This window comes from Apteryx mantelli, chromosome 3 (genome assembly GCF_036417845.1).
Source record: "Apteryx mantelli isolate bAptMan1 chromosome 3, bAptMan1.hap1, whole genome shotgun sequence".
Taxonomy (NCBI): domain Eukaryota; kingdom Metazoa; phylum Chordata; class Aves; order Apterygiformes; family Apterygidae; genus Apteryx; species Apteryx mantelli.
Genome location: NC_089980.1, coordinates 35817381 through 35838265, shown reverse-complemented (window position 1 = coordinate 35838265; position 20885 = coordinate 35817381). Strand labels below are relative to the sequence as shown.

The 20885-nt window shown below is 36.1% G+C and overlaps 1 protein-coding gene across 9 annotated transcripts in view; it reads right to left on the bottom strand.

Moving 5' to 3' along the window:
* Window positions 1-499: 499 nt before the first annotated feature.
* Window positions 500-20885, bottom strand: part of BICRAL (BICRA like chromatin remodeling complex associated protein) — a 48472-nt gene continuing 28086 nt past the window's right edge. For all 9 annotated transcript variants that reach the window (XM_067293127.1, XM_013949883.2, XM_013949884.2 and 6 more), the window contains 10 exons: window positions 18753-18801; window positions 18602-18670; window positions 12347-14047; window positions 10396-10501; window positions 8992-9092; window positions 7048-7109; window positions 6764-6909; window positions 6510-6604; window positions 5158-5260; window positions 500-4311 (listed from right to left, as the gene is read on the bottom strand). In XM_067293127.1, coding sequence (XP_067149228.1) covers window positions 3509-4311; window positions 5158-5260; window positions 6510-6604; window positions 6764-6909; window positions 7048-7109; window positions 8992-9092; window positions 10396-10501; window positions 12347-14047; window positions 18602-18670; window positions 18753-18801 — 3235 coding nt within the window. In that variant the 3' untranslated portion in view covers window positions 500-3508. The remainder of the gene's footprint in view (window positions 4312-5157; window positions 5261-6509; window positions 6605-6763; window positions 6910-7047; window positions 7110-8991; window positions 9093-10395; window positions 10502-12346; window positions 14048-18601; window positions 18671-18752; window positions 18802-20885) is intronic.

The following is a 20885-nucleotide window of genomic DNA, read 5'->3' as shown; positions in this document are numbered from 1 at the left end:
TGACTGAATCCATGTAATATGCATTCAGAATGCAGATTTATTTTGCCTCACTGGCAAAATAAAGGCATACAAATCATAAAGATTTCTACCTTTTCATACTGTAGGCTCTAAATCCAAGTTGTAAAGCAGTACATTTCACCAATCCTTCATTTTCACAGCCTCCAAAAATAAAGTGTTCAAATTTCAACCATAGGAGACTTACTAGATCAGAATCTCAGCAGACTTTCTGAAAAATTCAACCACAGCAGGAAGGAACGGGAAATACTGCAAACACAGGAATGCCTAGCTGAAGACACGGGGCACAATACTGTAACCTGTGGCACTGATGAGGTGATTACTCTTTACACCCAAATAGGCTATTAATTGACTAACACAATGCCTCTCTGCACAGAAGAATATTCTGCAACCATATTACTTAAAACTGAGAACAATCTTCTTTTGGAAATGTAAATATTCAAATTGGTTAAATCAAGACAATCACAGATACACATTTTTCCCAAATCTTTGGCTGTATTGCAATGGTTGTTTCAATTTGTAATCTCCAACTAAACATTTCCTATCCATGGATTAACAATATATTTACTGACTTGTGTCTTTTAACAGTATTTATCCAACATAACAAAATAAACTGCAATTTGTTATACTTTTTTTTTTTTACAAAACATTTTATAAATATTTTTACAAAATGTATACAAAGCAATTTCAAGTGAGACATACTTTACAAATGAAGGTATTTAAGCAAATAAAGTCCATACCACACTGACAATAAGTGACACATCCTCTTTAAGTGAAGTCAGTCTGTAAGGCCTCCCTAATCTAACAGATAAATTATACTAAGATCTTCAAAATGAACATATTTTCTTAATTGCCAGTTTAAAATTTGTTTTAATATTAGGCAGTATTAAATAACATTGAAATCACAATGCTGATCCAGCAAAATAATGAAAATGTTTCAAATCATGCACATTCACAATACTTTGCTGGATTTGAGCCCATATGATTAATAAATTCATACTTTCTAAGCACAACAAAAATACAATTCTTTCATTTACTGCTTCACCACGTACCAAAATTCCTTTAGAATTGAATTCAAAGGAGAGAACAACAGAACATTAACAATCTAAGATTAATCTTGCTAGAACTGTTCAATGGGTTCCTCTCATAAGTAGTTCAGAGAAATGTGTCTGACAAAATCAACAGTGATTACTTTCTGTAATTTGTCCTTTTTATATGCCATTGTCCCCTATCCCAAAATAAAATTCAATAGAAGACACATTGTCTGATACTTCAATTATGTATTTGCTGTACAGATGCTGGAAACCTCATACCCATTTTGAGGTGGTACAAAAAGCAAGTGGATCAATGAATGTGCAACTTTACTTTTTTCCTATAAAAGAAAATTTTAACTAGTCAACATATAGCTGTGTAACTTACTGTTCTCCTTCCTAGATAGTTCAGAAGGGTTAAAATTCCAAGATCATAAAATACATATGCATCAGGATACACAGCTATAAGCATATTATTAAATCTAAAAAGGCAATAGGTGAAGACTATATTGTCAGTTTTGCCAATAAGAAAACAGCTAACTGCCTGAGAGTCTATTCTATTGACACCTAACTAAAAATTTAAAACTGGCAATACTTATTATTACTTTGAATATTTTATACAACACTTGGGAATGCTGGGTTTTTACAAACATGTACTTTTAAATTGGCACAATTTTTTAAATGGCAATTCATAACATACAAAAAACAGCATATTCATTTACGTTCAAGGGGAAATGAACTTTAAATAAGTTTATCTTTCTCACGTTGCTTTCTAGATTTGGTTTCCTTCAGTGGTCAAACAGTGGACTGTAACTCAATAGCAAGTTTGCACTGTAATCTTCTACTGTCACAAGGATCTAATTCTGCTTTCTTTTGCAGTATTCAGATGGACTGATTTACATGATAGCAAGACTTTACCTTTCGTTTTCTTTCCTGGCTATCTAACTGACAATCACAGCTTGTCACAATGAGCCTCTGTGAAAACACCTATGAAAATGGCAATCAGCAAGTCTGGAAAATGGTAGTTTTTCTACAAAACTGTGGGAAAGGCCTGGGAGAGAACATGAGCATACCTTAGAAATCACAAAAGCTATATCCTCCTGAGCAGACATATGTACTACATGCACGTGACTACTGTCAGCGTACTTATGTGCACAACAGCACTGATGACCAAAGTAAACTAGTAAAAAGCAGCATGGGCAGCAAAAAGAAAGATGTCATAGATTAAAATAAATAAATAAAATAATAAGATTCTATCTTATCAACATGACAGCAAGCCAAATACAAACCATGCAATGGTTTCATTTGGCTCTAGAATATGAATTAATAATTACACTCTTTTAGATATGTTTTAATAATGGGATTGCTGATCGACTTTGGTCTGTACATATCTCAGTAATTATGACTGCTACCATGGATGATTTAACATTCTTTGAGAGCAAAAAGAAAAAAAAAATCAAAAATAAACACTGGCCTTCAAATTTAATCAGAGTAAGGCTAATGTCCTCTTAAAATATAAGCTACTAATATCATAACAGTTTTCAAATAAAAGTGCTTTTGACACTTGGTCTAAAAAAAAAAAAAAAAAAAAAAAAAAAAAAAACAAACAACAAATAAAAAAAACATTTATACCACTTCAGAAAGACTCAAGGCTGACTACATCCAATTATAAAATGCAAAATCTTTTCCTCAAGAGTTAACATATATATGTATTATATATATAAATTCATGGCTCTATCATGGCCTCATCCTGTACACTTTTGCCACTTATTGGCTTCCATTCTACCTTCCTTAGTCAAGTATTTATTACTTCATATCATGCCACTGTGACTAAGATCATATAGTATCATCCCACAGACTAAATTTACCCACTACAATTATTTCATCAAGTACTAGTTTCTGCTCAGAAAGCAATAGAAAAGCACTTTAAAGTATGAAGCCTTGTAAACACACTGATGACATCCTCTCAACTCCTAGAACAGACAGATTCATTAATAAAGCAAATAATCACTTCTGAATAGAGGTACAGTGGGTTTTCCAGAAAAACTAAAATTTGATGATTCGTGGAAGAGAAGGGTAGGGGAAAATTGTTGCTTCCATCACTTGTTTTTAAAAACATTTTCTTAATAAATATATCCTTTCAAATGACTCTGATTGTCAGTATATTACCGTATTACATAGGGCCTAATGACCTGCAACCTTGTTATGTTGCAGTACTGCACAATTATCAAAAGCACTATCATAATAATACTTGAAATAATAAGGCCCTAACAGACTGCATTCTAACAAGGATTAACTTTACTTGGATATCTCACTGTAACCACAATGAGTATTGCTCTCAAACACAGAACAGAATCTAGTTTAGAAAGGTTAACCTTAAACATATGTCAGGCTGTACTTGTGGTGTCATTCACATTTGCTTCTGCTAAGAGAAACATAACTTGTCCATGGTACTGTAACTATTAACACTCTAAGATACTATTTACAGCTGCTTCTAAAATAGAGTCAGTTTCTACACCACCTTCACTGTGGTCTGGAATAAATTTCTCCAGGCAGTTTTCCTGTGAAGCAATAGGCGAAAAATTAGGAAATTCTAATTCAACAGAGCCACTACTAGTCGCCTCGCTTTGTGGCTGTCTCCCAGCTTTTTTAAGTTCCAAGATGTTTTTAAATGTAGTTTCTAAACTCTTACTGAGCAGTAAGTCTTGCTGGGGTTCACCAGAGCCTTTCATGTTATCAGGATGTGAAACCTCATTCTTTGGAGAGCTCCTCAGAGTTTTGTCTTGGAGGGAATTATTACATGTTACTTTTGAGTAAGATTGAACTGTATTCCTTGATATTTTATTGTGTGTTCCATGACCAGCTCTTGACAGAGTTTTTGACAAGTCTTCAGAACTCGAAGAATTCTCAATGGACTTGGCAAGATCTTTGCCAGCCATCTTTTCTTCAGAAAGGGCCAGGTATTGGCTCTCAGGAGAGCAATTAGCCTTCTCAAACTTTAAAGCTTTAGTGAGGCTCTCTGATTTTTTAGTAGAAACCATTCCTTCTTGTGGTGTCAAAATGTTGTTAGGCACTAGAGGAAGTTTATTGTGATTTGTGGACTCTGCTGAGCTGGATTTTGGTCGGTCTCTGGCTTGGATCTTTGCAGTTTGACTTCGAGAAGTTAATGTTTTGCTAGACTGATGGTCGCTTTTGCTGGCCTGTGCTTCATCAGCTGTTTTATCAAATTGTTTGGCAGAACAACAAAAATCGGCCTGATAACCATCTGAAAATTAGAGTAGCAACATTTTACTTAAGCTACCCATATATCAAAATAACAGACACTCCAACTTTTTACTGAGTATTAAAATTCAAATAACATCCACAGAGTAGAAGGTATGTGTCTTTAAGAGATGTGTCTAAACTTAAGCATAGGCTTAAGTTTTCTGCTGCATTAATGCTTTAATGTAGGAGATTATCATCAAATTAACCAGCAAGCTATGTAAGTGGTATGCACTGTGAAGCCAAACTAAAGGCACTTTCAAGCATTCTAAATACCCAAATATGGTATTATGAAAATAGTATTTTATTGTCTAAACTTTCATATCACACATCTTCTGAATAGCTTTTAAAACATGCAGAACATTAACAAAATAGTAACTTTTACGCTACACAAATTGTATGTTTATCATTGTTACATTCAACAAAAGACCATTTAAAAATGCCATTTAATTGACAATTATGTTCTAAAAGCAACGCTTCATTAAGATGAATAAGAGTATACATGCTTCGTATAGCTGTGTTCTTTCTGACTGTCAGCAAACTCAGAGACAGATTCTTCCATACTAGACTTGAAACCAAGAGGAAATACGATCATTGTCAGAAGAACTTCGAAAATATTCCTCTGCTGACAGGCCTAGGACTTCCTCCTCCTCCTAATAACCATCTTCAACCTTACAGCATCTCTAGATTCTTAAATTTGGTAGTTATTAAAATTTAAGTTGTAACTGCTTATTCAGTATTTCAATTAGTAGAATCCCTAACTAACCGTGACTCACCGTAGTCCCAGATACTTTCAAACACCCTGTGTTTATGCTGCTTTCTTAAGGTTTTGAAGTTAACCATTACTTACCAGGATCCATTAGTGCAAGACGCTTATCCCGGGACAGAGATGCCCTTTCTTCCTGGTTAAACATCCTATCAATCATAACCATTTCGGCAGAGGGATTTATCCGCTGGAAGGAAAGGAAAAAAAATAACCATCTCTGAAGTCACTTCATATGTTTGTACTAAACCAAAACACTTAGAGCTTAGTAACTCTTCAAAGAAAAAGACCAACTCTCATTACACATTTATAGAATATAGAGCTTTGATATATTTGTACAGTATCTTGAACAATCTTGACTGTGATACCAAGCATTACTGCAACTCAACCAAAAATAAAGTATTATTCACAGTTTATGGTACATTTGTTGAAGATTTTACAAATTATAATACAAACTTTACAAATTATAATATGGCTCAAGGTCTCAGAAGGGAGCTTGTCAACATTCTTTCAGGCACTATCACCTGCAGGAATGTATAGAGAAGGACCCTAACTCCATGAAATCACCCACCTGGTTACCACAGCCCATTCAGAGCAAGAGCAAAGTACACACCGAGAGCAGAAGTTCATGAGTCTTCAATGTCTATGGAGCTTACATGCACCATTGCTCAGGCAATATGAGGATGTGGACTCAACACATTTCAATGATTTTAAGATGCAAGCATATACTGAGATACATGGTCACTGATGATGCTGGTAGACTAAGAAGCAATCAGACTATATATGTATATATGTTTACATGAAGGTGATAAATAGCATCAACAACATGAATCCTTTTAAGTGCTACCTCTCACCTTTCTGCAGAAAAATATTCAGCAGGATACTAAGCAGGTAAGTTCCACCAGTTCTATAGGCATTACCTGCTGCGCTGGGATTAAAAGCCTTGAAAGCTATCATATCCCAACCGTATGTATCTTAGGAATCTACTATAGCAGAGTTATGGAACCTCTGCAAACTGTGCTGCAGTAGCTGCGCAATACTAAAGGAACCAGAGAGAAGCAATACATTTCAGCAGCATGTTCTCCAACAGAGATCTGAAAACAGAAAGCTAAGCAAGAAATGGGAGATGATGCTATGAAAAGATCCCAGCTCTAGCTTCAACCACAGAAATGTAAACAGAGAATCATCTGAAGAATTTTTCTGAAGCCCCCGTTCCATACTAAGAAGTGCCTTCAAAAACAGATACTCTTGAGGTGAATTCAGGTTGAATTATTTACTAAGTAACATCAAGATCCTTTATATTATAATAAGCCATCTAACAACAGGGCTCAAAGAAACATAGGCTTATTACTGGCATAATACATCTACTTTAATGATTCAAGACAATTTATACAAACTGAATCATATCCTATAAAATATATCTGGGTTATACACCTTACCATTGCATCTTCTAGAAGCAAACACCTGTACTTGTTCAGCATAGCCTGTGTCCTCTTCAGAAGCTGCGTAGCTACAGATTCAAATTCACAGTCCACTAAAAAGACAAGAGAATACTTTCAAACACTGTTCTTCAGTAACCAGAAGGCTCAGGAAACTGTACAAACTTAAAAATGTTCCCTTATTGCTTTAACTTACATAAAGAATTCTCTCAATACATTCATTACCTTACTGCCAATTTTTAAAAGAAAATTACCTTTTCTTAAGTCTTCCTCTGTTGGCAGGGATCCCTGGCACACATGATATGAAAGGAGTCTCTGAACTGCATCATTTAATGATCTGAACTGACTTTTATCTGGTGTCACAGCATGCACCTGATCCTTCTGTAATTGCTGTAGGATACTACAAGGAAAATTAATGATATTATAATTAACACACAGTCTAACTCTAGGAGAAGTTTATACACTGACAAAAAGTCAAAGGAGATAAAGATTGGAAAAAATGTCTGCAACAAAATTACAGAAGAAGGATATAACTTACAAAGCTCCTTTAGTTAACTGTTTAGCTGCAGGCCTTTTCTGTCCAACGATATGACCATCCATCTAAGTTCAAAATAAAAGACAAATTACATTGATACTACCCCCTCCCTTGCAAAGCCTAAGTTTCAGCATTTATCTCTGACAATTAAGTATATTACCATTATTAAGTGTAATCACCAAATATAAACAATTTCAATTGCCTCCTATTTTCATAGGGCACTGTATCAATGAAATAGGGAAATCACTTCTCTTACATAAACCAAAGATATGCTAGATATGTTGTTTATAGGCAAATTTCACTGTGGTGCATACACACACTTCACTGGTAAAAACACTGGCCATCAAATTTAGTAGGTGAGAGAAGAATAGTTACAATTAAAAACTTTGAAGAAAAATTTCCTCTTGAGAACTATCCCTGCACTTCTCAGTTGATGCCTTCTTGCCCAATTTGATGGATTAGAAGATCTGTCGGGGAGCAGGCTAAGGCTGCATATATAAAATCTCAAAAGTTATGGTGGTTGAGAAGGGTGGGCAGTCCTAGGAACTCTGGTTCAATGTCAACACTACAGATACACCCATCAGAGAGATCTGCAGCATTTTCTCCTTTCTTTACACATTTAGGAAGCCAAGGTTTTGCAGAGGAACGCTCCCTGGGATGTGAGGTTCTCTGAGGTGGTAGAGGTACATGTTTCCACCGTATGGAAGGCACTCCTGCAATCCAAAGACTATCGAAGTAGCCATTCTGGATCCAAGGGTCTTTGTTTAAAACAAAGTAATTTTTTTGTTTTGTTTTGTTTTTGTTTTTTTAAGATTTTAGCCAACTAGCCTAACTAACAAAATCAGTCATAGAGCAAAAGTTATTTATGATTCAGAAACAGGTAACAAGAAAGCTCTTTTAAACTACAACGTGGCCAGCAGGAACAAACAAACATGCAGTACAGAGCATCCTTTTTAGCATGGAAGAAGCGGTGGCATGAAGCAAATGCACTGTAATGGTACTTGCTGGCCAAAAAGCTTCTAGCTTCAGAACATAAAAAGCTCAGACCACTATAGGAGAATGCACATCTGGACAATAATTCAAAGAACAGACTGAACTCAAAAGTGAGTACTACATTTAGTATTTTCTGCTTTACTGTCAGAAAGATAGGGGAAAACATGTAGGTCATACCGCATCAAAAAAAACGTTTATGGCAAGGAGTAAAAAAATCTAAATCAGGTTCTCCTTTGTTTTCTTCTTTAATTTTATAGTTTAGTTCCATCCACAACTCAGCCTGCACTCTTCAGCCTTCTTCAAACACTCGCTCCTTGCTCTCACTACTCAGCCTATGAATGTAACAATTCTTTGTTTCCTCCCTCCAGAAGTACTTGTATTCCAGCTCCAAAAAAGCTGACCTCCCTGCCAGCCTTATCCCCTGGAAGTAGTGTTAATTTTTTTCCACAGAGTTGCTACATACAGGAGAACTTTGGGAGGTGGAGGGGGACACTGGGGCAAAAAAAAAAAAAAAAAAAAAAAAAAAAAAAAACACTAGAAAGAATGAAAGAGACAAAAGCCAATTAAATTTTTCTGCAGCTTCTCCCAAGCCATCCCCTCCCAAACAGCTGGAAAATTGCTGAGTTCATAGGAAGCGACAATAACAGTGAGTCTAACTTACATCTAACTAAATGAAGAATTATAATGCCATAATGAAATATATTCAGGAAGTAGCACAGCCAGATTCCACTTACTGAATATACCTCAAAACAGCATTCAGAGTATCAACTGGCAAAATACTCGATGTTTACTTTGTCAAGGTATTATTTAGAAAGCTTGAGAGGCTTTCTGTAACATAAAAAGTGGAAGGACTCGTAGACTATCAGTATGGTGTTGGAACATCCTTAGCTTCACTAAAATTTAAAGGGAAAGGCAACCAAAAAAAAAAAACAAAAAAAAAAACACCCACTCTACCTGTATATTCTGCTGAACAGGAGATGATCCTACTACTTTTTCTTGTTGTAGCTGTGCTGTTCCTAGAGACTGCGGTACGATTTTTCCTCCTGAGTCCTGTCCTATAAAGCATATGTTAAAAAGACTGTTACCTTAACCAAGAACAGAATAAATTGCAGGTACCTATCCCAATGCCATTACTTGAGTTTTTAGCTTTTAAGAAATATATAGCCATCATGTGCTTAAAAAATTTAGTGCAACAACCCTGCAGAGAAACTGGCACATAAAAAAAAATCAAATAGGACTGATATTATTGTGCTGCAAGCTACAAAAACGCTTAGAAATAATGTCCTACACCCTATTGCAATATAAGGAAAAAACAATATAAAAAAAAAAAAATCAAGTATCATATGCAAAACATCCCAGAAGTTTGCCGAAAATCACACAATAGATTTTATCAAGTTTTTCAATACTAGCAAAATACTCCTCCAAACATATAAACCTGAATTTTGTAAAGCTCTTCCAAATACTTAGACAGTAGCCATATTAAAGTTTTCCTCAATTTCAGACATGCAGACTTCCTCCAACTGTCTGGCTCGGGAATTCAAACAGCATTCTATCAGTCGTGCACATTACAACCAACACCCAAATAACAAATAAAACTGTTCTTTTTCCACAAACATTTGTGTCGATTGTAAAGAATGCCTTACCAGCTTGCACACACCAGTACACAAAAAAAAATAAAAAGCAAGTAGATTATGGGACCTTATTCAGAAAGGTTACTTATGTACAAAGAGAACAAGGTTACTGCATTTTCTCTGTTTGCTTTGAATCTACCATGACCTGGCATTGCTTTCTGTTTTGTTTTTTCAGAAGCATGGCGCCACTTGAAAAGTTGAGTATTTTGCCATGAACAATGCATTAACTATCCTAACTGAAAGTGAAAAACTTATTCAAAAGCAAATCCAGTGATGATAGCCTGCCTATAACCTTGTAATAGCTGTTCTTTCCTTTGTATCTGAAGTAGCCATCACAAGAGGGGGTCTAGAAGCTTCAGAGAATATTGTAGCAAATGTCTGTATTTTGAAAATTACCTTCTATTTCTAATGTCCTAAGCTGAAAAAAATAGAGAAATAAAAGAGAACAAATTGGGGTTTTATAAAAGGGAAATAATTGCTTACTGCATAAGTATCACCTATCAGTCTGAAAAATGAAGTAGAATTATTAGCTGCCCGGGCTGGGAAAAACAAAAGCACACACTCAATACCAAAAAACTTGGTTTGAATTTTTCTGAAAATAAAATTCTGATAACCTTTAGGACCCTATCAGCATAAACCATCAATTCAAGTCTGACACAGTGAAGGATAACCAATTTCTGTTGTTGGAGGAATTAGCGAAAATGATTATAAAAAGATTTTAGTTGACCTGATAATGTGTTACTCAGAAGACTTGTTAGCTGAGGCTGTCTCAAATTATCCTGTGTCTTTGATGCAGAAACTGGTGATGTCTGGTTCATAGATTTTTTCTGTGCCTGTGAAAATAACACATACACACACGTCAATCAAATATTTACAGAAAGCTTTAATAAATAAAGAGAACAAGCAAAAAAACCCAAAAACCTACAGCTCATCAGCTCTACACATCTTTCCTTCACCTCAGCTTTGTAAGTGGTGGAGTCTCAGCTATCTCAATCCCTCCTACTACACTCAAGAATTTTATGAAGTACATCAGAGAGGAATAGATAATAGACTAAAAGTATAAATAAACAAAAGAAAGACTCTACAAGAGCCATTATTTACCATGATTCTATCTAAAAGTGGCCTTCAGATAGGTGTACTTTTGAGAGTCTCAAAACTGCAAAAGATATCTAAACAAACTGTCTCAAACAAACTGTCTCAACCCAAAAACAAACATACGGTGGCACAAACCAAGTAGTGTTTAGTGACTAAATGATACATACACATTTTACAATACAGTACAATATTTAAAATGTAAACACAAACATACTAAAAAGATTCTAGTAAACAGAAGAACCTGATCTCTGTAGTTCGCTATGGACACATTTCCATTTTACAGCTCTGAAATTTCAACAGACAAATAAAATGCTCTTTCACAGCAACAGGAAATATTTTTTGCTGAAACTCACTGACCTCAGCGCATATCTTACAAATGGGAAGATGTACATAAAGACTCCATCAGGCAGGCTTTAAGTTACCCATCTACAAACAAACTGTTACCATCTGCACTAACAGTTTTGGCAAAGACAAAACTGTGGTCCTACAACAGGTCCATCCTTATCTTCTAAATAAAGCTGTATTATTTTATTGGCCCTTTTAGTTTTGGGAGAACGGAAAAAGCGAAGAGAACCAGTACAAGTGTATTCTGAGACGTTCATCTTACTGTCAATATTTTATTATGACTAAGAAAAAAAACCAAAAAAACAAAGCAAAAGCCACGGAAGTGTTATAATAGCCTATTTCTAATTATGTGACCAGTCATTCAGTTAAATACTGGTAGAGTTTGGAAGTTCATATATAAAAACAGACATGCTTAAACTTTACTTGAATGTATACACTGTAACTGCACCAACTGGAAAAATAAGACCTGTTCTCATCTTACAAGCACATTAAGACCTTTTTTTTTTTTTCCTCTTACTTAATTCACCTCTTCTTAGAGAAGAGATTTTTTTCAAATGTTACCCTTTTACAAACTGCTATAGAAGATATTTCCTCTTAAGGGTTCCAAGAAACACCTTTTGCTGTTTATTTTGATTGCTTAATTTCAAATTTGAAAGCTTCAAACTGCTCAAGAAACACAAAACTGTAATGGACAAAATGCCAAAATGGTCTATTTGATGAATTAACTCTGTAAGGTGAAATAACAGATTACATGGCCTGAGAAACCTTTTTATCTTGAATTTGAACAGGTCAAACCTTGAAAACATATGCATAGTTCTTAGTGAAGTCAAAAGACCTGTAGGTGTTAAGAACGTATCCCAACTAGCTCTATAGTTCTACTAGCTCTAGCTCTACAGTAAGATTTTCAAGAGTGCCCAGGGTTGTGTAGTTTTACAATGTTCATTAGTTTAGGTGGGAGCAGAAAAAGATCAACACTAAGCAATTTTGAAAATATCACTATAAACCAACAGTAAAATCTTCTGAATTAAATAAAGACTCATTCGCTTAGTGATACTTATTTTACAAAATACTGAGTGACTTCTACTGGGATACAGTAATTTTCAGCAATTCCACAATATTTGTAATATAAACCAGCAAAATTAATGTATTAATACCAACTTAAACACTGCCTTGCTCATCAAATTTTAGCACAGTTTAAGAAGCATTTCTTCAGCTGCATTCTCAACAAGTTTTCATACCTGACTAAAAGCGAACTGTTGTTGCGTTACTCCAACTGACGTGTGACTAAAGGTGCTGACAGATTTGGAAGAGCATGCCGGAAGACGATGCGATGCACTGACAGAGACTTGAGTTCTGTTCTGTGAGAGCTGATCTCCAGTAAAGTTTCCTCCTGATGCGACAGACTGAACTGGTGGTCCCAGGCTAGGATGTACTGAACCAGAAGAACTTACAACAGCAAATCTATTAGAAGCTGACATATTTGAGACTGTAGACTGCCCAGGTGACATCGTAGTAAAACTAGATCTACCTTGAGAAACATTAGCTTGACTTGGTGATAAATGTAACACTGTTGGCGATGCCTGTTGCAATGGCACCTGTCCACCAACAATTTGAGAAGATCCATGATTTACTATAACTTGGCTTCCAGGAGCTGTGAATGTCTGGCCAGAAACTAGCTGAACAGCCGTATTCTGATTATTCAGCATCTGTCCTGAATATGACTGGTTGGCCCTTAGCATGTTTGCAGAGTTCCTGTTCAGCATAACATGCTCAGCAGATACTTGGCTAGGAACCAGCTGGGAAGATTGAGTCTGAAGAAGCTGTCCATTTATGGCCTGGACATGATGAACTGAATTAGAATTAACAGACAAACTTGTAGGTATGAGAAACTGGTTTTGAGGTGCATGAGGCTGTCCCATAGGAGAATGGATAACAATACTACCTCCAGCATTACTAACTGTCTGAGGTGTAACTGATTTTCTTGTATTTTGTTGATTAACAATATTAACAGACATATGAGGACCAACCACTGAATTTTGAGGCGAGTTTGCAGAAGCAAACGGAATTCCTTGCTGTACATGATGTTGCTGTATCCCCAAGTTATTCACATTGTAAGCAGTTTGCTGACCCATCTGGAGAGGCTTTGGTTGTATATTAATGGGAACTTTATTCGAGTTTGGTGCTAAACCCCTTTGAATGATGATATTGTGGACAGGTAACGATGTCTGAAAATTTGTGCTGTTAAATGGAACGGTTACAGGTTGTGCTACTGGACTTGAATTCGAGTTACCAAACAACGAGTTACCATTTGGAGTTTGTCTATGAACCAAGACACCACCGCTCATGTTTGCAGGTGTTTGCTGACCATTGCCTTTCAGTATAATCTGAGATCCATCAAGGTTATTAATGGTCATCATGGAAGGCTGATTACTAAATGAACCAATTAGCTGTATCTGCCCAGAACCACTAATCTGGCTGCTATTAGACAAATGCTGGCTGGGAACACTAATTCCGACATGTTGCATAAAGCCATGTTGCACACCGACTGTATTGCTTGCAAAAGATGCTCCAACAGGTTGCTGTACCACTTGAGTAACTCCTATAGGTTGCAACGTCTGACCTGAGTAATTAGAAACATTAGAAGCCTGAGTAAAGGATGCTGATGAAGAAGGATGAAGCTGAGCTTGTGCAAACTGTTGGCTAGAACCTACACTGGCATCCAAATATGCCTCTTCTGCCAAAGTCTGTTCAGTAATATTGGCCTCCTGCAAGGACTTCTGAAGAATATCAAAAGGCTGATCCTCACTAAGATCAGGTAAAGGAGAAGATACAAGTTCATCTTCAAGAAACTGAAGGCTACTGGACAGCTGCAGTCCATCACTAGGCCCCTCTCCAAGCTGACTGCTTACACCTTTTACAGATGACTTAGGATCAGTGTTCTGAAATGTAAAAAACAAAGAAATTAAATCACTTTTCAAAAATTGTAAGCTCTAAAATTTTTCCCCCATTATGATTCTTCTTGCAAACAAACTTCCCCTACAAAATTATATCCTTTGCATCGTATGTATATAAGGTGACATTCATCCCATACAGGGGGCCAGCACAAACATGTGCATCACTTACATCCCACTTAGGCCCTCATAATAGACTGCTGGGGGACACTCCTCTCACTTCTCAAATCTCTCAATCACGCAGCACTTGGCTTTGGAGCTGCGCCGTCTCAAGAGAATGTGACATATGTTCTTGAGCTACCACCTTCCCTGTCCTCAAGCTCAAGCACTGTATGGACCAGAGGGTAGAAGAAAGAAGGAGGGAAAAGACCTCCATTGTAACTGTATTCGTGGCAAGATTATAGTAGCAGCAGTAGTAGCAGGGAAGAGGTGGGAGAAAGCTGCTCTTTTGCTGGCTTCCTCTATCAAACAAGATCCTCTCATCTCCAAAATTCTGCCAGTATTTCTACAGTCACACAGATCAAACTAATGGCCACCTCATAAAGTTAAGGAACTAAGCTAAATCTTTATGTTTAAAAGAATTTTAGAAATAAAGCAGTAAGAAAAACAATGCTATAGAATTTCTGTTGTATGTTATTAAAAATATTATGGAGAACTATAAATGTTGAAACAGTAAATATCAAAGGACACCTTGAATGAAAAATTCTTCATATCTATAACCATAAGTATTGTGATAAGGAAAATCGGAAGTTTCTTTTCTTGGGCCTATAGTCAATAAAATTTTCGTACAACAAAACTGTGCACAGGAACTCTAAGCAACACAGATGTCAGGTTTCTAAAGGAGGTTAGGAATGTCAAATTTAAATGGATATGGAACACTTAAAATAGCTAAGTTAGATATAGTTCACCTTTCCAAATTCCAAAATCTTATATCAATTATTCCAAAACAACACTCAATTTCTTTTTAAGCCAGGTTAAATGCAAAATAGGGATGCGAAATTATGAACAGGTTCATATTCTGAACCCTCACTCCTTGAAGATCAGCAGACATCTGTTTTCACCTCATCTAAACAGTGTGAAGATGCTGCAAGGCATGATTATCACACGCAATAAGCCCCCTATTTTAACTTCAGTTCCCCAAGCTTCATACTTACTTGTAATTTTAGCTATTACAGTTATTATAATTCAGTTATTATAGTTATTTATAATTTTACTCCAGTCTCCTCCTGATTCTATTTTATGAAATTGCATTTATGTTTTAGAACATTAAGAGACTGTTCTTGCAATTCAATAAAACATTTTCAATGTTTTGTAGAAAACTTCTTTACCTATATGTTAACAAAAGGAATGAAACTGGTACTTAAATGTCTTGATAACTGTATCTCATGAACACCTAAAACTACAAACCAGGTTCTAGACTGCACCTAGCTACCACCAAACAGAGCAAAAAGGAGGCACTAACTAGGGTTCTGTTAGGACTCCTGACTGTCAGCTTCCTGTGGAGAATCCTCTACTGTGTCTGTAAAGTGTCTCCAATAACTATGTTTCTACATTAGTCTTTTAGGCACCTCATCTCAGAAGCAGAATTCACAGTCCAAGCTGGAAATCTCACTTCCCTACATAAAGTATAAGGAACACTAGCTACATAAGAACAGGATTCATAGCAGAGAGCATATTTTATGGAGAGATCTCATCTAACACAATATAACAGAACATAAAATCCAGTCCAAAATCCTTCATATCTCTATAATTTAGAGGCCTCTTTCAGCTTCTAAGTAATACTGCTATAGGCAATCAATATTCACAGTTTGAAACTCTCCTACTGGAATGAAGAATCCCAAGTTCCATTCCCAGGACTGTTTAACATATGAAAACACTTTTGTGTGCATAAATTGGAACTCAGGATCTTCCAAATTAGCAGCTGAATCTGCCCAGGTGTTAAGGAAAAAAACAAAACAAACAAACAAAAAAAACCCAGACACGTAACACCCTACTAATTTCAACAGGCATTTAGTGCCTCTGTAACTTTGTCTATCTGGTTACCAGCAACCAGAGTCTTACTCTCTCTGGCTCTGTGAATATGCCACTCTCTTACAGTGTGTAACAGGAAGGATGAAGAATTCATTGAACACAACCCAGCTAATACTGCAATGGTAGGAAACTTCTCTCACGAAAGGCAGAACAGAGACTGATGACAGCCCAAGCAAACAAATCAGCCGAGGTGGCATTTCATCATTCAACTCGGGGGGGGGGGGGGGGGGGAGCGGACACTGCCTCCTCTTCCTTCAGCCACTGTGTACACCGAGTTCAACCTTGTTTGTGATAGGTATTGGCTGGGTATGCTTATCAGCTGAGGCACTGAACTCTTGCAACCCTTAAAATGTGTATACTCTGCCACTGAAAGGCATGAGATGGGCATCAAGACACTCAATCCCATTCCATGGTAGCAATTCTGAATACACACAAAACCAGAACTTTCAGCATCTGCAAAATTTTTATTGGACAAAAAAAAAAACAAAAAACAAAAACAAAAAAAAACTCAGATGCCTTCCACTTTTCAGGTGTCTTAAGTTATAAACAGAGCCTATGAAACCATCCACCAAAGGGGCTTTGTAATTTAGAGGCTCCCTGTCCCTTCACAACGCACTGTAAGAATCTATCCATGCAATCTGTCATTCTTAAATCAGCACCATGATCCTAGCCACAGGAGGCAGGGAAGAGAAGATGGCATTGGTATTAGTTACAGAGATGCAAAGGATGAGAACAGAACTTGAGAGGAACAAGAGCTGGAGAGTGTAAGGGAGTAAGCAGCCCTAGGAACACACACTACAAAACTGCTGCTCTGATCCCATCTTCTAGATTATCTACTCACCAATTTCATACACCAGAAAACTCTTCTAGCATTCACCAAATGTTCTCGTTTCTCCCAGCCATTAATCCCTGCCCAACAATCCCATCTTCCCCAGCATCTCCCATTTCCTCTCAATTTACTCCAAAAGTTCACCTTCTGAAAATACACAAGAAACACACCCCCTACTCCCACCCACATACTCGTGCTTATTAGAAGAATCTCTGCAAAGAACAACTAGGAAGTCCAGTCTGTGGCAAATCCATGTCATACGTCACCCTTTTTTTTCCCCATAATCTTATCTTTCTTAGGAAGCCTCCTCAAAACTCACCTCTGCCATGCTGCATATAGGAAACTGCTGTCTGATAAAGGCTAGCCTGGTATCAACTTGTGACCACTGTTCCTGATCAGCTGAAAATTGGGTACACCCTATTATTGTTGGTACCCCATTTTCCCCACCATCATCCCAACCAGTTTATTTGTCACGTCTTGCATCCGTTAGCCTGTAAGCTCTGTGGAGAAGGGACTGTCACTCAATGTATATTTGTTCTACAATATGTAATAATAATGATGAAAGGAAAAGGGCAGGGTAAATACTTCAACCTTATAATACTGCTGCTAGAGAAAGCCACAAGGTCTCCACACAGGTATACAGTTTACAGGACTTATGTACGCCAATTAAAGTCCCTACACACCTACAGTATATCCACAAATCTGTTAGGAACATGGGATAAACATGCACAGTCAAGAAGACAGTAAAACAGAAATAGGAATTACTGGGAATACCCTACTGTATGTATTCATATAACTGAATTGTGGGATGAAGAAGTCAATTAAAAAAATTTTTTTTTAAGAGATCACAGAAATGTGGGTTGGAGGGGACCTCTGGAAGTCATCTAGTCCAGCCTCCTGCTCAAAGCAGGACTATTGCCAACACTAGATCAGATCAGCCATGGTTCTGCCTAGTTGAGTCTTGAAAACCTCCAAGGAAGGAGATTTCACAGCCTCGCTGGGTAATTTGGCCCACTGCTGCAATACTTAGTCAAGAAAAAATACTGAAGACTACTTAGAGCACCTAATAAATTTTAAGTGACTTTTTAAAATCTTTCTTAAGGGTAAAAAGCTACATACACAACACTAACTAATTCACAGCATAGTGTGAATTAGGAAATTGTCAAGAGAAAATCCCTAATACTGGAGTTACAGGAAGAAAACATCCCAAGCTAGCTTTTCAGTCTAATGAACAAAAAATAACATTAATTCATTTTAAAAATTAATTGCTATCTGAGATTCTATTTAGACATAAGAAACAAAAATATCCTAATATACACAGGAAATGTATGAATGACTATAACCTTACGATTTTGAGCGCTACTATTTCTGTGAACACTAAAATGACAAGTCCAGTTCATTGGGTAGAGTTACACTAGAGAACGTTTACACTACTCAGCAAGTTGTTTTTGCATATTTGAGAAAAATGGCCCGAGTGCCATATATTTTTTGATTTAACTCCCCACTGAAAACCCACTGCTTAAAATAAAAAGCATGAGGTAGTTCTAGGTTAGCATTCAAAATTTTCATACAAAAAAGGTCAAAGCCCAAATCTACTTCATTCGGTCTTATAAAAAACAAATATAACTTTAACAGAGGCATGCATTCTCAACTAAAATATAATTTCTCTCCTGACTACTTACATTGGAGTTGGCGAAAATTGAATTTGAGTTGGCTACAGAATATTCTGCATTAGTCAAGTCTTCATTGCTCTGGTAAAACATAAAAATCATGTTTAAAAATAATGTAGTAGATAAAGTTTATGTATGTCCAATACATAGGAATGCTACTTACAGATTTACTACTAGGTCCATGTAGAAAATAATTCAGTGCCTGTGGGTCCCTTTAAAAAAAAAAAAAAAAAGTTATCACTTGAACAGCTCTTTCTGCTAATAAGGCTAATTTAACTGAGCCCAGTATTCTACTCGTACAAATCAGGTCTGCTTCACTGACTCCAATGCAAAGCTGAAAATTTACATCATCTCAGGATCTGTATTTCTTCACCACCATAATTCTTAAATGTTTATCACACTGTCATAGGGCCAAAGCAGTTCAAATAACAAACTATGTTCACCACAAAATCTCAGTTACATTCAACTTTACTTCCTTTTATGAAGATATTTCTCATATTTGCTTAAAATACATACTATTTTACGACAGCAGAGAGTACAAAACGTAAGGAAAATACTATCACCAAATAATAAGAAAACTAAAATCTGAACCATCTCTTCTACTGAGATCAGCTATAATACTCACCAGTTTAGTCAGTGTCTCAGTCAATTATACTTATACATCTTAATCTTTAACATCCAATAGAATAAGTATTGAAGATTCAAATAAATTAAATATACATTAATATGACTGCACATACAGACCTATTAAGATATATTCAATAGTTATGTTACACAGACTATTTTAATATAGCAGTGATACAGCATTTCCAAACACGCTCATTAGCATGAAGAGCAAAATGACATAGAGTTTTCTGATTTTAAAATAGCTTTATTGGTTACAAATAATAAAACATGTTTGAGAAGCAGGAGCTTCCCATGTAAAAATATTAATTCCAAACATCTCATCTTCATTCTTGATCATCCTACAAAATAAAGAGGGAACAAGTTAAAGATCTTTCAGGTTTGTAACTAGCCCAAACACACCTCTATGCCTGTTTTGTTTGTTTCATATATTTAAAAAAAAAAAAAAAATCACAGACCTACTGAAGACATGTTAAACATAGAAACAGAGTCCCTTAGCAGGGACTCTACAGCAGAATTTTGCTTACAATTTAAAAGTGGTTACATAGATTTTCAAATGAAAGTGTCATTTTCATAGTAGATTACACCAAATTTCAAGAATTAAGGAGAAAGATCTCAAGATCACATACAGGGATCTATCAGGCTTATGAGTTTTATTGTTACATAATCAAGCCATTTTATACATTCATCAGCTTTAAGTCATGAAAAATGCAATTAAAAATGACAAACACTTTATCACCTTACATATTGTCTTTAATAACTAGAGAATTTTAGAAGGCACTTACCAAAATCAAAGATCTGATGGAAAAACAGTCTTCCATTCTTCTAGATGCTTTAGACAGTAATTCCTGCAAGCAGCAGGAAGGGGACACAATTTTTTCATGCAAATGCTCATCTACATAGCATTTCTTTTCTGGATCACCTGTGAACTTGTACAAGGATCCTCATAACTCATGCTCCTGACGAAGCACTTAATTGTCCTATGCAATCAGTTGTTATTCTTTTGTTCCAAGCAGGATATAAGTATTCTCATTTTTAGGGCTACAGTCAGTGATCTTACACAGTATACTACATAGAATATAACTGCAAGCCATTACTGGCAACACTTTTGTTACATCAACGACATAGTAAAGCCCAAAATACAGCACTGTGTTTTGAGCTGGTATTTTGTTTTTTTCTGAAGTCAAAGCTCTCACTAGTTTTGCTGGAAGCTCTGAGTACATAAGAAATGCAAAACATCATTTACTACATTTAAGATAGTATATAATTCATGTATGAAGTGGAGAAGATATTTCAGTAGCTGCTACGTGACTGATACCATATTGATTTTTGTCAGTCTGAATGAAGTACTGTATCTGGGATGTTCAATTTCTTCTTAGGCTTTAAATGCATTAAAGCAGATCATCTGTTCTTGAATACTCGATATGAGCATTAGCCAAAGGTAAGTAACTTTGGCACATGTAAAATCCACAAAATTCTTGCTTGTGCTGCAGCTTACCTAATTATTATTTAATGAGATTCTCATATGGAATTTATTATAAAGCTGTAAGCAAATGTGTTATGGAAATTATTCAAACAAATAGGACCATAAGCTTCTTTGATTGTATCTGAAAACCCCCGTTAATTAAAAGCAAGGACCTCTGAGCAAAACACTGATGAATCCTTGTTTGTT